At 30.4% G+C, this 15,346-nt stretch overlaps 2 protein-coding genes across 3 annotated transcripts; both read right to left on the bottom strand.

The window, feature by feature from the left end:
• Positions 1 to 310: 310 nt before the first annotated feature.
• LOC128195011 (uncharacterized) lies at positions 311 to 2,171 on the bottom strand. 2 transcript variants are annotated; one of them, XR_008246537.1, is made up of 4 exons: positions 1,876 to 2,171; positions 812 to 905; positions 621 to 728; positions 311 to 535 (listed from the first exon to the last, which is right to left on the bottom strand). XR_008246537.1 is itself a non-coding variant. In XM_052871800.1 (3 exons), exons 1-3 carry the CDS (start codon positions 2,043 to 2,045, stop codon positions 681 to 683), a joined length of 312 nt encoding a protein of 103 aa, XP_052727760.1. In that variant the 5' UTR covers positions 2,046 to 2,171; the 3' UTR covers positions 579 to 680. The 2 variants fall into 2 exon arrangements, 1 of the variants encoding a protein (XP_052727760.1); XM_052871800.1 differs by lacking the exon at positions 311 to 535 and having other exon boundaries at positions 579 to 728.
• A 359-nt stretch (positions 2,172 to 2,530) lies between these two features.
• On the bottom strand, positions 2,531 to 10,017 carry LOC108324408 (kinesin-like protein KIN-7B). The gene is made up of 15 exons (XM_017557359.2): positions 9,828 to 10,017; positions 9,071 to 9,325; positions 8,571 to 8,660; positions 8,372 to 8,472; positions 8,084 to 8,197; positions 7,902 to 7,983; positions 7,617 to 7,684; positions 7,364 to 7,423; positions 7,164 to 7,288; positions 6,428 to 6,623; positions 5,820 to 5,957; positions 5,435 to 5,524; positions 4,450 to 5,361; positions 3,027 to 3,334; positions 2,531 to 2,926 (listed from the first exon to the last, which is right to left on the bottom strand). Exons 2-15 carry the CDS (start codon positions 9,306 to 9,308, stop codon positions 2,605 to 2,607), a joined length of 2,844 nt encoding a protein of 947 aa, XP_017412848.1. The 5' UTR covers positions 9,309 to 9,325; positions 9,828 to 10,017; the 3' UTR covers positions 2,531 to 2,604.
• Between the last annotated feature and the right edge of the window lie 5,329 nt (positions 10,018 to 15,346).

Here is a 15,346-nt window from a genome sequence, read left to right on the forward strand (position 1 = left end):
CTCCGTGTTTTTTTTCCTACCCGGACACTAATCTCCTTTGAAAAAAGAAACCAGTGACATTTTTTATACATTGCACAATTTGCACTAACTCCTCTCGATTGCTTGAAAAACAGAGTCCCTGTTCTATTTTACATTAACGAAGGTTGCTTCTAATGTTAAAAAGAAGGAAGTTTATGCAATTTTACAAATTTCAGCTGTGTAAGTATAAATTTGTTTAAAAAATTTAGAGGGCTGAAACCAAATTAAACATATTTATAAAGATCAAATGTTGTGATTATTCAATTTTTATGCTAACCTTGGCAACCCAGCATTTGCCTTGTCCATTATGGATGGCTTCCACAAAATGAGTGTAGTCCTAATTCTTGATCACATTGTGCGGGCCATCATGAATCTCAACTTCGATGGTATTCTCCTAAAAGATATTCAATTGGTGACCATTGACTTCTGATTTTCTGATCTCTACTGCGGGAATACGTTGACCACTGTGTGTAACCCTTCCCACTTTGATTTGAGTTTGCCTGCAATAAGTTTCATCCTGGAATATAACAAATATAATCTAAGAAGAAAATTGAAACAAATATTCTTTTTAGTTAACCTTTAAACCTTTTGTCATCTCTTACCTTTAGTCATTCTTCTGTACAAAAAATAGGAGCTCACCCTTGCAGATTTCATATAATTCTTTACTTCTTTACTGACTGAGTTTGAACTGCTATGTCTTCTGTAAATTTCTACATCAAGATTTAGAGCAATATTTTAGATGGATATTATGATCCAAAGCAGTCACATAATTCTCTAATATTTGTTGCCCCACCTGAAATCCAATGTACAACCTTTTCCCTCCTCTGTGATATGGAATCAAAACTGGTCGCGGGCTGATGTATTCTTTACCGACAAGTGGCTCTATCCTGTGATGAAAGGAAAAGGAAAAGAAAACAATAACAATTGATGTTTCAAGCAGTATAAATCATTCCACATGCTAATGTTAGGGGGAAAGGAAAAGAAAGCGAGCAAACAATAACACAGGGTATTACTGGGATAAAAACTATATTATGCAAGCAATACCTTAACCTAAAACTTCAATTTATTCTAATAATTACTAACTAGATCAGTACTATAGCAGCTTCAAACATAAAAAATTCCTAGTGATCTAACAGATTGAAACCTTAAATACGTTTCTTGTAATTCAAGAAAATTACGATTGAATAAAAAAAATAACAAAAAAAACTTTCAGAAAGTGATTGATTGAATAAAACCTTGATGTCATGGAATGAGCATAGAAGCAGAGAGATAAAATTTCAAGAAAACACAATAAACTCAAAAAATGTGAACAGAAACATGAAAGACTTGACAAATGTGTGACATGTTCACACAGCCAGAAAGTAATGAGAAGGGATTTGCTTGTTGCAAATAATTTTGCTCTAGAGTAAATATTTATGACTATGGACTAAATTTTCATATCACAAATGTTAAGAGTAAATATTTTATTCCTTACCACTCTTAATGATTTGTAAATAGATTTATGATTATTGTTTTGAAATCTTGGTATTTTAAGAATTATAGTTTACATTTATGTTTTAAGTATTGTCATACCTTACAAAGATTAAAAGTATTAAAAATATTGATTCTGAGGATTTTCTTTTCATTAAAAGTTATAGAAAGTGATAATATTATTTTAATTATTTAAGCAAAATATATTCGGATCGGGTTGCTAAATAAAAAGACAAACCCAACCCAACTCAATAAAATTTAATTAGGTTGGGTTAAAAACTAGACTAAATTCAACCCATACCAGACCACCTAAACCTTTATGTAAAACACATCAATAACAAATGCATCATCAACATTTAAAAGAAATTACTAGAACAAATTTGATACCTGTTTCTCAAGATCCTCTGCAGCATCCTCAGACAAATCTTTTGGGGCGAAACCCAGTGTATTTGATGCAACAGCTTGATATTGAGGTAAATCCCTGACCTACATAAAGAGGAAAAAACATATCTTATTTTTCTTTCCCTGTTATTCCATCTTTCATTGTAACATATCATATCACCATTGAGTTTTAACAGTAAGAAAATCCAGTAGCAACATGTTCTTCAAGCAACTTGCGAAATGCATCATGCTTTTTCCTTTCACTGTTATATTTGTTTTTTCTTTTATGCTCTCATCTAAAGGTTCATAAAGGTACTTGGTAAACATGGAAAAAACTGGTAAAATAAGCATTTTCTACAATTGAAATCTCAATTTGAAATCTATTATTTCAAACTCTTTTGTTTTTCCTATTATGAAGTTATCGGAATTTGTAATTATTTTTATTGAACTTTTATTCAAATTTTAGAATAGATATTGTGAATTATCGGAATTTATTTAAGATGTTCTTTTTAACCTTAACATGTAATTATATTTATACTTTTATTTTTTAAAACAATATTTATCAGTTTATTTTCTTTAACCTCTATTATAATTATGTTTTAATTCTCAAAAAATATTTCTTATTCAGGATAAAGGCAGACTAACATAGTTGCAGTAATAATTATGTAAAAGTAATAATTAAATTTATCTATTCCAGTTAAACTATAGATGAAGTACAGCTACAACAATTAGTGTTTAAAAATTTAGAAGATTTGATATAAAGTTCCAGCCCGCCCATGATTTCTTATTAAAAGGGCTAGAAAAGTTTAGTTCAATCATCTCCCGGCTGTTTTCATCAGATACACTGAAATCAATGAGCTTTGCTACAATTTCAGCGCTTTCCTGAACATGTTGCATGTTATAAGGGTCAGTCCACAATTTATTCACAAGTTGCAGCCTCCTTTGTTTTCCAACAGGAGGAACTTCCCATTTTGCATAAAGTACTTCTCTCTCTTCTGCTGTAAGTTTGTTCACCTTCTTGGCCAGATATTCCCTTTCCTGCCTCAGAGCTCTGATGCTGCAGCATTTCACCATCAATCAATACCAATAGATTAATACTATTAATGTTTTTTTTCTGAAAGACAACATAAATAAACCTTTTTCATTTAGGGGATTACCTTGCAGAAACCGAGCTTGCAGGCTCATCACCTAGAAGTGCAGGACTAGCATTTCCAAGCTCTGCTAGATGCTGTTCCAACCAGGTCAATCTTCTTAGTTCAACTTCCATATATATCTGATCAGAAGGATCCCCGCCTAACAAAAGATAAAACTGTGTCCGGTGCACTAGAGAAATGTGGCATAAATGCCATAACATGATAATTTGCTTTCTCTGCTGTTCAAACAGTATATCCCATGGTAACGGAGAAGATCGATCGGGAGTACCACATCCTTCATTCAGTGATTTGTTTGCTTCGAGCTCCAAAACCTAAATCCGTGATGAGATGAAATGAAAGTATAACCATAAGAGGATATTATATACTATTAAGATTAATCAATTACCATAAATGCAAAGAATGAAACACAATTCTTAAAAAAATTTAATATAAGATTGACAAAACAAAATATTATTATTTAACAAAAGTGTTTTTTTTTATATATTCTTTAGAATTGTGTTTTTTAGGATTTAAGTGCAAATATTAATATTTAGAATAGTCTTTTTTTTTTTAGCTTTCTCAAGTCCAAATATAGAGCATATGGAGCTTTCAATACAAAGTACGGGATTGCAGGAAGAAAATAGCATTATTTAAGCTCAAATTAAAGTCCAATTAGAAGCAACAAATTCAGCCAAGACAAGCATGTTCATGTGAAGGTAAGAAAAGCACGTGAAAGACTGTTAGACACCAATGGAGGTTCGGCCAATAATGGGACATTCTAAACTTCTTTTTCAATTTTGAAACTCACATATTCTAGAACCTAGTACTAAACTCCTTTTTCTACTTTTTTTAACTTTCGACCTATAACCTAGTATTTTCTAGAACTAGCATTTGAATTTCATTTTTGTAATCAGGATTCGTATTTTTGGATGACCAATACTGGAAATAGCTGTCATCTCTTTATACTTTATTTTTAAATACATTAGAATTAGAGAATTTGGGTAGCATTTATGAGAATGCTGTTTTATTTGGAGTCTTTCTCTTTCAACTTCTAAGAGTCGAGTAGGATTTTTTCCTTGAAGATGAGCATGTTTCAAAAGAGAAGACATTCTAAGTTATTGTTCTATCTTGACCTTATTAATTTCCACTACATACCATAATTTTGGTCATATGTTTTTTCAATTCCACTCCTAATTCTTCTTATCTTTTTGTTGTCTGTTGTCGCTAATAAAATGATGGAACTTCTTCTGTCATTACTTTCACAATAACGAGAGTGACGAGTTTCATATTTAAAGTTGACTTTTATTATGCTTCTTAATTTAAGGTCCATTGCATACTTGGTCACTATCAAGTGCTGACATGGTTCAGTGCAAGAAATGGTTTTACTAACATAACAAAAAGAGCAATGCAGCACTCTAGTAGGGTAGTTGAAATAAACTAATCTTACCTGGCAAACCAGAAGTTGCTTCTGGTAATGCAGTTTTGCTACTAGCTCTTTTAACTCGGTAACGTATACTCGGAAGCTCCGAATGTTCTCCTCCGCAGCATTCTTGAACATTTTTTGAATCTTCTTTACGTTGACTGATTTTGATTGTCGGGAGGCTGGGCTTCCTTCCCGTGATAAAATAGAATCACAACTTTCGTCATGCTTTCGCGGAGTATCTTTATTTAACTTAGCAAAAGTATCACTGCCAGTGACGCCAATGTTGCTTTCCGGTGCCCTGTTCTCAATTTCATGTTCAATAGTTTTACGCGAAGAGGAAAGAGGCGAGCAAGGAGCACGTATTATATGTTGCATGTTGGGACTGTTGCTTAAGGAGAAAGGAAGAATTTTCTTCCTTCGCAGAGGGGTCTTGTTCTCTGGAGTCTCCTCTGAACTAAAAGCAGAAACAAGCTTGTCTATAGATTTTTGAACATTCTCCAGTTTCCTTTCCAAAGATGCAATAGTGTTCCCTTGATTTTTCAACTGAGTGATCTTTTCCATTAGGTCGGCTTTATCTGCAGCCACAATTTCTTCTGGAGTAGAGCTGGCAGCTACCAAGTCTTTTATTTCAGATAATACTTTCGACATGGTTTCAGCAGTTTCTTTATCCCCAAGTTTGTGAGTTGCAAAGTCCTTGTGCAGAACTTCAAGGGCTCGATTTGCATCCTCACAGAGCTGCAGCTGTCGATTCTCAAGCTTTCGAATCTCACCGACCAGTATGGATGGATCAGGAGAAGCCAATAAACTCTTCAGCATCGCCTGCCTGCCTACTGCCTCTCTTCTTTCTGTAGTACATTTACTATTGGCAGAATCTTTCTCTTCGGGAAAAGAAAGACATCTGACAACTTGACTAGAGGGTCCACAATCGTTTGATCCCTGAGAAAAATCATATAATTTGTTTCAGAAAATATATCAGGGTTACACTAATGTGATATGACCATGAGAATACCTTCGGAACTTTATTCGCTCTTCTTTCCAGTTCAAGTTGAGATTGTACAAGGTCTCTCTGTCGCCTCAGGTTTTCCATATCCCTCTCCATCTGCAAACTCGTATTTATCAAATCAATTCAATTCATCCAAAAGAGTTTCCCTTTTACATAAAAACACAAGAAAAGTCAGTTTTATTTATTAACTTGGTCTTTCACAAGTTCTGCGACGAGGAAAGCAGCCAACTGAAAGCCAGTTACCGGGATTTCGGTCAGTTATGGAATGGGAAAGTTAAACGCATTGAATGGATCAAGAATATGAATATTTGAAGTGTTGGAATGTATATAGAAATTATTGACTACAACTTTGTTAACAAGAAAAGTTAAGACCGAAGAAAGAAGTTTGTACCTGCTGAATTTTCAATTCCTTTTCAACTAGCAATGACCTTAGACATGAATTTGAAGAAAGGTCAGGACTTCGTAACTCCCCTTCAAGCCTGGCAATTTCTTTTTGCAATTGTCTAACTAGTGTCTTATCTGAAACAACCTGTTTAAAATTATCACCATCTATCTTAGTATGATACCTTTCTTTTCTCGTGGAAAGAATGAATGCATGTAATAAGACCTTTAGAATTGCCCTACTTGAAAATAAAAAGAAAATTGAATATCACGTAGTAAGCACATGGGAACATAAGACCTTTAGAATTGCCACTATAAATAAAAGACCAATTGATTTTTAAGAAAAATGTGCATACGTAACTTTCTCTCGATAATTAAAAATACTTCTATCAAACAAATACCCTTTTGCTGCTAGTAAATTTGTGGTGGGATACTCTATGAACTAACTACAAGAAACCTAGGAGAGCAACATCCAAAATTACACGTCAATAAGATTGAAAGATGTCAAACTTCTGCAAGCTTCAGTTTAGAAAGGAATTTTTTGGAAAAAAATATTTTATATAGTAATAATATAAGAACACAAGTAAAACTTTTTCATATTTAGACATTTAATCGTACCATATTCACTCGGGCAGTATTAATGACTTCCTTTGCACTGTTAGCAAATGCTAGTGTATTTCTTGTTTGCTCCACGTGACTTAAGGAAGGACTTATGGTACATATAATCGCTGTTCGAGCATTCCCTCCTAATGAAGACTGCAAAATTCGTGTCAATTTTGAGTCTCGATACGGTATGTGACCACGTTTTCCACCACTGCAAAGTAAAGAAAACTCCAAAAGCTAAATCAGACTTCTGTGCATTGACCAAATTACGGTGCCATACAAGTTTTTTTATCATAGTAATCGATGCCAATTTTAGATTAACTAATTTACACAATCCACAATCTGTAGTCATCGAATGAAAAACGATTACGAGAAAAACTGGGTTCCAAAAGTGGACTACTGATACACTTACGGAACCCAGTTTCTAGACGAAAACAATCACCTTATATCTAGGGCGACTCTTTTATCACAAGAAATCAATTTTTTGGTGACATCTGGATAAACTAAAAACTCAACATAAAGCTTGTTGAGGTTTTGTATTTTTTTAAACTATGCAATTATTTTGGAGCTCTTAAACACATTCTTAATTTAAAAAAAAAATGTTTTTTTCGGTAAAAAACAAACAAATAAGCCTTTTAGGATTTCTTTATCAGCTGCTTAATTATCCTGGCTACTAAAACTTTAGCAGAAGAACAATGACAAAGTAGCCACATTCATTTGGGTATTTAACAAAAATATACGGTTTCTGGACCTGAGCTTCCTGATGACTGATGCAAGTGTCAACAAACTTCTGTTGATATGGCTCCCTTCCTTCATTCTTGCTCCACATGTATTTGTTTGAGAGATGCGTTCACTTCCAGCAAGATCCACAAAATTCTGAGGTTACAAGAATCACTCATCAGTATGACTAGCCAGTTATCAAGAGTATTATGTCAAACTATGAAGACATACCAAACTGGCTATGTAAGACTTTACGTGACCTGAGCTTTCGCGAAGGCTGCTCTCTACAGTCTGAAATATATTCGTATAAAAATAGTGAATAAAGAGCAGTAAGCATAATGTCCTATCTCTAATCTCCGCATAAAGTAGCCAGAAAAAAAGAAATCCAAAAGTTAACCAAGCTGAAATACTGAAAAAAGCATGCATTATCATCTTAAAAGATGATGATGATAATGAGTACTTATATTTCCTCAACTGAGCTTACCAGCCTGATTATTTGATGTGATCTTGAGCTTTTATCATTTAAAGTAGTTTCCCCAACTTGCCTTTGCGCTGTAGATACAACATTTACATGAACAATAGTACTATGCCGATAACCTAAGTGTAAAACGCTCACAACTTCTATATTTTCTACAACTCTGTTACATGGATTCTATACAAAGAGAACATCAGCAATAGTGAGATATAAAAGTATTAGCTAAATAACATGGTGATACTGTATGCTCTTGAGAAACCTATACATGTAAATTACGCCAGATTTCTAAATTACCTTCACAGATGCCAATTAAATGCCTTAGATGTTGACCATCCTTAGCTACTTCTTCATTCAGCTTTTCCACAATAGTCCCTTTCTATATCCAAAGAAAAAATACACCTCAGGATTTGCTACAAATCGAAAAGCTAAAGCACTCGTTGACAAATTTCAATCCCAGATTTATTTCTGAACTATACCTCAGGATCATCCAAGAGCCGAAGAGGACCAGATTCACGTTTTAGAAGGTCTATGACAGTCTCATTATAGATTTCCAAGGCAGAGATTCTCAAGATAAAATGCCTTTCTGGTGTCTGCGGAAATCGAAACAGAAAAAGACGTTCATAATTACAAGCATACCCTTAAAATTCCTCAATTCGACTAATAAGATTCAAATCATGACTGGTCATTTTCTACTTTCTACCTCCCACTCAGTGGAAGATAATTAACATGGTTTGGTAGGCATCAACAGTTAACTAGTCACTCACATTCTTAATGTACTCGTAGATGTCCTTAATAGCACTTTCAGTGACGCCTCTCATCGTGAATGTCTTACCGCTGCTAGTCTGCCCGTAGGCAAAAATGGTTGCTGCGAAAATTAAGGAAAATGCTGAACGGATACAAAACAGCCCTTAATCTGAGAGAGAGAGAGAAGTTCTAATAAAAGCATTAGCTAAAATAAATTACCATTGATTCCAGAAAGTGCTGATAAAGCAACATCTTTAGCCCCTTCTTCATAAACTTTCTGAGTTGAGCACGCAGGTGCAAAAACTTTATCTGTGACATAAGACATAATAAATAAGATAAATAGAGTAATGGTATTCATTTGAAATACATTATAAGAGGAAAATGGTTTTAAAAAATAAATTTTTGTATTTTTTTTTTTTTTGGAAAATATAAGAGTAAAAATTAAGAAATAATAGTTTCAAATAAATATAAAGGATTTATGTCAAAATATCATTTCTTGATAAAATGCTGTATAAAAGGAAATAGAGACTTAACAAATACAAATCCAATCGACCAAACATAAAAACAATAAATGAGCAAGAGAATCGTTTAAATTTACTAGCGTCAACCAGAATAATATAGAATTTAAGTTCATTAATTCCCATTTAGGAAGATGTCTGTTAATGAAAAGAAATTCAAACATCTCTTCCTCTAGAAAAAAAAAAGTTCAACAAGGGTACCGAAGGTGTATGGTGTTGCAGGCCTCTCTTGGTTTGGATTCTTGAACACAAGAGTATGCTCATCCAAACAGTCCCAAGCAATAAGATCATACATGGCTTGTTCCTTTCTATTCAGTGGCCTCATCCGAACCGTGACTCGGATTTTCTCCTCCCGAACTTTGGACCCACCAGGCGTGCCTGACAGATTTCTCTGCATCTTAGACAGCGGCGTTGCCACCGCCGCCGGTGTTCCCGTCATCGTACTCCGTTTAATTTCTACAGATCAATCATCCATCAGCAAGAGCATTTTACAACACTTCATTTCTAAGAGAAAACAGCTGAGAAAAAAAAAGCATTATAAATAATAACTACGCCTTATTCTTCCGAAATCGTTTAGCCCAGCTTACTGTGTTGGATGAGAACGAATAATAATAACAGTAACAGAAAAAGATAGAAAATCGGAAATCTAAGCTTCGTAGAAGTAGAAATTAAAAATCAGATTTCAAATTTCAAAATAGGATATTGTACAAAGAACGACAGAAGACTAAGCTAAAACCTACTATGCTGTGAAACCACTAATATTGCCGAATCAGGTAACGAGAACACATCCAAAAAACAAAAACAATATTTTATTTACTATCTCTGCACAAAGGCGATTTGACATTACTGCTTCATAAGATATGTTACTAAATCTTTTTCTTGATCTTTACATCGCACACTCAAGGCATGCTTCTAAAAAAAGAAAACGATTCTTTGAGAAATAAAAGAGAAGAAGAACCTGCAAGTGAAGAAAGAATGCACGGTGACCGGAAATGATGAACTCGGCGGTGGAAATAGTGAACGACGTAGTATGGAGTTCCAAAATCAAACTACGGAATCTATTGAGATTTACTTTTGGAAAGAGAAAAAAACGCTCTGAAATTCAATGTTCCAGAGATAGTATGAGGTATAGTAACGGCTACTTCTATGGTGGCCCTTCCGTTCAGAGCGCGCATCGGCACGGGAAACAATAAAAAACGGAAGTTTAAAATTTTTGGTCCCACATCCTCCACTTTCACGGGCCTTGGCCATGGGCTTCAATGCGTGGGTTTTGTTGGGCTTCTTGGGCCTCTCTCACCTCTTGTTTCTCACAGTGTTGAGTTGAAATATGAGAAATTAGAGTTTTGGTTGCATCTGACTTCTCTTAATTTTTATATGCTTCATTTAAAATTATATACACAGAACTATCCTTATTAAGAGGTAGGTTACAAAATTATTTTAATCTAAGTTGAAAAATGTGTTGCGTAACATGGCTCGTCATTTGTCACGCCTATTCAAGTGCTTTTATTTTTTATAGCAATGTCTTTTTCATGATTTTAAGAATTTTGTCTACAATAATCGTGGAAACAAATAAATATATTTTCTTCGTTGAATCTGTATACAGTGTTTATCAATATTGTACAATTTAACTTTATACTATTCCATATGAAGATGTTTGTCTCTCATGTTCCAAGAATTCTTGAAATCTATTAATTAATATTGAGAATATCACTTTTAAGTTAAATAAATGAAGTAGGATTATTTTTTTTTTACAGTAAAAGTGATTCTATATTAATTAACTTGATTGTACAGAGTGTTCATCATTGCCCTGATTCTGATTTGATTCCTTTTGTGGCATTCGACTTTTTCTTTTTCAACTTTCCAATTCATAGTTAACTTTGGAGAACTATAAAGAAACAATTGGCTACAAGAAGTCCTATCTTATGGGCCAACACTTTTTAATGAAAATTAAAAAAAAAACACATACAACAACTTGCTTGTAGTCAAAATTCCACGATAATATCTATGCAATGATATTTTGACAATTTCACCAATCATAAATAAATAATTTTTTATTGTATAAAAGAATGTAACATGTAAAATAATGAATATAGAGTAAGTGTAGACATTTAATACATATCATAATTATAATATTTATTTCTTTTACGGTTGTAAAACAAAAATATTTATTATTATTATTATTTTACTCATATTATCTTATATAATTTTTATTTCATTTTTCAACTCTTTTCTGAATAAATTTATATTAGACATTATTATGTATTTTTAATGTCATTTTTTTTCAATCCCTTTTACTTTCATTTTTTTCTTTTTTTCTTTCTCAATCACACACTTCAAAGTTTATTTTATAAATATTAAATTAAAAATATATTTTTATTTTCTTAGAAGATAAAAAAGGATCTGATATTTTTATTTTCATGAACAAATACAAGTAAAGAAACATCTTTAGCATGTTTTAGGTGATTGAGTTGTCCAGCTTTAAAATAGACAAGTTAGATGTAATAATTGATGATAATAATGTCCTTACGTGATTAAAACATCATATACCCTTTTTTTTCTTTTAGTCAACTAAAAATCTTATAAAGACAAAATTTGGATGAAGTCGTCAAAATCCTGAACGAAAAATATTTATATAAAATAACATACTTAAATTCAGAATATGAAATTTTAAAGATTAAATTATATCATAAAATTATAAAAAAAAGTAAGACCGGTGTAAAATAGCATAAAATTTTAAAATAAAATATTAATACTTAAACCTAATTAATTTATACAAAACAACAGTATAAATATATAGACTATTATATCCATAAGTATCACAACTTATTTCTTTCAATTTCTTTTAAAGACATTATTATTTTTTATAGACATGTATTAGCTTCCATGCTTTAATAGACTCTGATGTAAATACTCCTCTCACTTCCTTTGTAAATTATCATATAAACAAATATTTTCTTCCTTGAATCAATTTCCCATGATTATAAACATAGTTTTTAGTACGTGGATAAATTAAATATATTTTTAGTCTTTAAATTGTATATTTATTTTATTATGTATTTTAATAAATGGTATGTCCAAATTATATTATAATATGTTATAAATTTTCTTTTGCAATATAGAAAACATTTTATTAAAATCAAAATGTTCATTTATTTTATTAACTAGTAGTTTAGTAATTAAACATTAAAGTGACAATCTACATAATTTGACAAATATTTAAAATGATCAAATTGTCCATCTTCATTATTAGAAATAATAAGTAATTAATAAAAAAACTTATAAAAATTAATAAAAAACTAATAACTGATTCTTGTCAGAGATTCACTAGTCAATCCATTTTCAATTGGATTTAATCCATGGATTAAGTAAATTAAATTAAATTTATTCCACATTTAAATATATATATATATATATATATATATATATATATATATATATATATATATATATATATATATATATATATATAATTTGTTTTCATCTCAACCTCAATGTCTAAACGAGTAATCCATTTTTACATCTCTAGATATATAATTTAATTTATAAATATATAATTTTTAAAAAAAATAATTTCAAGAAAAAAAACATATTTAACGCATAAAAAATAAGTATCAAGTTTACTTTTTATGTCAAATAAATTTAGATAGACGGATTATCATCTATTCATTTTCAATTCATTATTTTAATAATTTTAATCAAACTACATTTCTTCCCTTTCATGACATTAATATATTGATTTTGTTTTGTATTTTAAAATTTAAATATTCTATTATGACATGTAGAATTTAAATTATTACATCTATAGTTTTAAATTGTTTCTATTTTCATTTTTTATTAATTATTTCAAACAATTAAACACATTCATTTAAGTGTATAGCGTGTGTGTTTCTTCAACTAATACCAACGTGGGTGAATAATAAATATAATATGTGTATAGAGTATTTACTATGTTTTAGATTTATTTCATTATATTAGACTAAGTTAATAATATGTTAACTTTGAAGTTCATTCATACATTTTACAATTTTTATATATTTATAATTAAAGCATACATGTAAATACATGTAACTATATAATTCTTACATTACTAGACAGTGTCTTCTTAAACTCTTGGAGATGACAACAACAAATGATTGGAAACAAGATTATATGGTGTTTATAATCATAATTATTAGTTAGTAAATTAGTTCTTAATTTATTGGTTTTAGTTCATTTTAGTTTTCCTATTATTTTTTATTCAGTTTAGTCTTTTTAATATTTTCTTAAAATATTTAATTTAGTTATTTTCATAAAGTTGACAATAATGTGATGTTTTTAGTGCTCTCAAAATGGGTTAGAATATGCGGGTCAATTCGGTCTACCACAGGTTCAAACTAAGTTGAGTTTCAAAAAAATGTCATTTTTTTATATGGGTCAAATTTTAACCCCGCTCACCCAAGTTGACTCACTAATCCACCTAATTTAATTTAATTATTTATTAATTTATGTTTCAATATTATTAGTTAACACTTTTTTTTATTGTGTTGTGGATGGAGATAAAGAAAAATATGTTTCTAAGAGAGAAAATATTATAAATTTATCTATTCAAGACTCTCTAATATTATAAATGGATAAGCAACACGAAAATGATAAATTTTAGAAACTTACTTATTTGTTCTCAAATTTCTTTAGATTTGAATTGAAAAAAATAACTTTTTTAGATTTGAAAAAAAAATTGTAATTAAGTGAGGTAATGAACCAACACGTTTAACCCACCAATTCACAGTGGACCGCTCTAGATTCAAATTTTTTTGACTCCCTAATAAATAAGTCGGGTTGAATTGGCTCACTAAGTGACCAACCAGTATTGGACAGGGTTGGGTCAGGACGGATTATACATTTTGACCGCACTATCTTTATATATCACGTGTTAATTTATAAAATTTTATTTAAAAAAGTATTAATTTAAAGATACGTGTCAAGTCGTAATTGTATCATGTGTAACATTGATATTGTCATTGTCATTGTCATGTGACACTATCATGATCTAACACATAACCGTTTATGTTTGTTTTTTTAAATTATTTTGAAATATTAAATAGAAAATAATTTTTTTTATAAATAGACACCTAATATGATATGTAAAATAAATTTAATTTAAAATAACACGTCAAGTCATAATTGTATTATGTGTAACACTAACGTGTCACGATAACAAGACCTGACACATAACAGTTTATATTTAAAAATAATAATTTATTTTGAAACGATAGATAAAAATAACAAAAAAAATTAAATTGACATGTGATATGATATGTAATATAACACCAATTTAAGGAAAAATATTAAATTGAACATTTTATAAATTTTATAAATTTAAATTAAATTAAGAAATTATAAGAAAATCAAAATGACCCAACCAACGTATTAAAATACTATATCACTAATCGAACCTGAAACCTGAGTATAACGATGGATGAGAAAATATGTCTAATTTTATTCCAAACTTCCATTAGTTAGTTTTGTGTTCCTGTAGCTTGGTCATGTTATCCCAAGGAGCTAGGATTAAAAAAAATCATTGCAATACAGTGATTAAATTCATGAAAAAAAAATTATACCACATTTTATCTAATAAAAATGGAGATGTATGATAAATTTATTAATTGTATGATAATTATTTAAAAATATATACCAATATATAAAAACAATTATACAAAATTAAATTAGAGTGCAAAATTAGTAAATATATAATTACTAAACTGATCAAATATCTTGAAAGAGAATATGCGCAAACATGGTTGAGAGCTATATATGAACAAACTCATTGCTAACTTGACTATGAAAGATAGCAACTTTTGGGTTGGAAACTATCACTGCTCATTGCACATTTCATTTATGTTAGGCATAACAAATCAATAAAATCTTATCATCTTCTTACCTTTACATTGAAATTATATATGTTACATAATGTTTTCATAAAAGACCATCCTATTTTTATGAAATTTCTTTTATCCACTAATTATAACTTACTATCTCGTAATTGTTTGTGTAATCTTTCTACTTTGCAGATAAATTATTACTAAACTTATACTAAATATACCAAAAATCTTTCTTGAATAAATCTTTTTAAGATACAATTCTATCAATAAACACACATATAATTATAAACATATATCTACTAAATTAAATTACTACTAAATTAAATTACTACTAAATTAAATTACTACGGGTCTCTAACTACTCTCATTTGCAATATTTTTTACACTGTGTCAATACCCAATTTCGTCCGGGTAAATAAAATTCATCACAAAAATAAATAAATAAAAAAAAAAAACAAAATGAAAAATACTATTTATTTTACTTTTTGCACCCCCAAATTTTCTTTTAAACACTTAATTCAATGGCCCAAAATAATCTCATTTTTTTTTACTTCCTCACCACCCATCTTTTCTTATCACACCCCATTCTCCACATCACCATCCACCTCACCCTCCACAT

Source organism: Vigna angularis, chromosome 1 (assembly GCF_016808095.1).
Source record: "Vigna angularis cultivar LongXiaoDou No.4 chromosome 1, ASM1680809v1, whole genome shotgun sequence".
Lineage (NCBI taxonomy): Eukaryota > Viridiplantae > Streptophyta > Magnoliopsida > Fabales > Fabaceae > Vigna > Vigna angularis.

Coding starts and splice junctions, on each gene's coding strand:
- LOC128195011 (XM_052871800.1), bottom strand. CDS start 2,045: ATGATATGTTACAATGAAAGATGGAATAACAGGGAAAGAAAAATAAGA. Junction 906..1,875: donor CAGAGGATCTTGAGAAACAG/GTATCAAATTTG, acceptor CTTTCATCACAG/GATAGAGCCACTTGTCGGTA. Junction 729..811: donor GGTTGTACATTGGATTTCAG/GTGGGGCAACAA, acceptor ATCTTGATGTAG/AAATTTACAGAAGACATAGC.
- LOC108324408 (XM_017557359.2), bottom strand. CDS start 9,308: ATGACGGGAACACCGGCGGCGGTGGCAACGCCGCTGTCTAAGATGCAG. Junction 8,198..8,371: donor TCTACGAGTACATTAAGAAT/GTGAGTGACTAG, acceptor CGATTTCCGCAG/ACACCAGAAAGGCATTTTAT. Junction 7,289..7,363: donor AGTCTTACATAGCCAGTTTG/GTATGTCTTCAT, acceptor TTGTAACCTCAG/AATTTTGTGGATCTTGCTGG.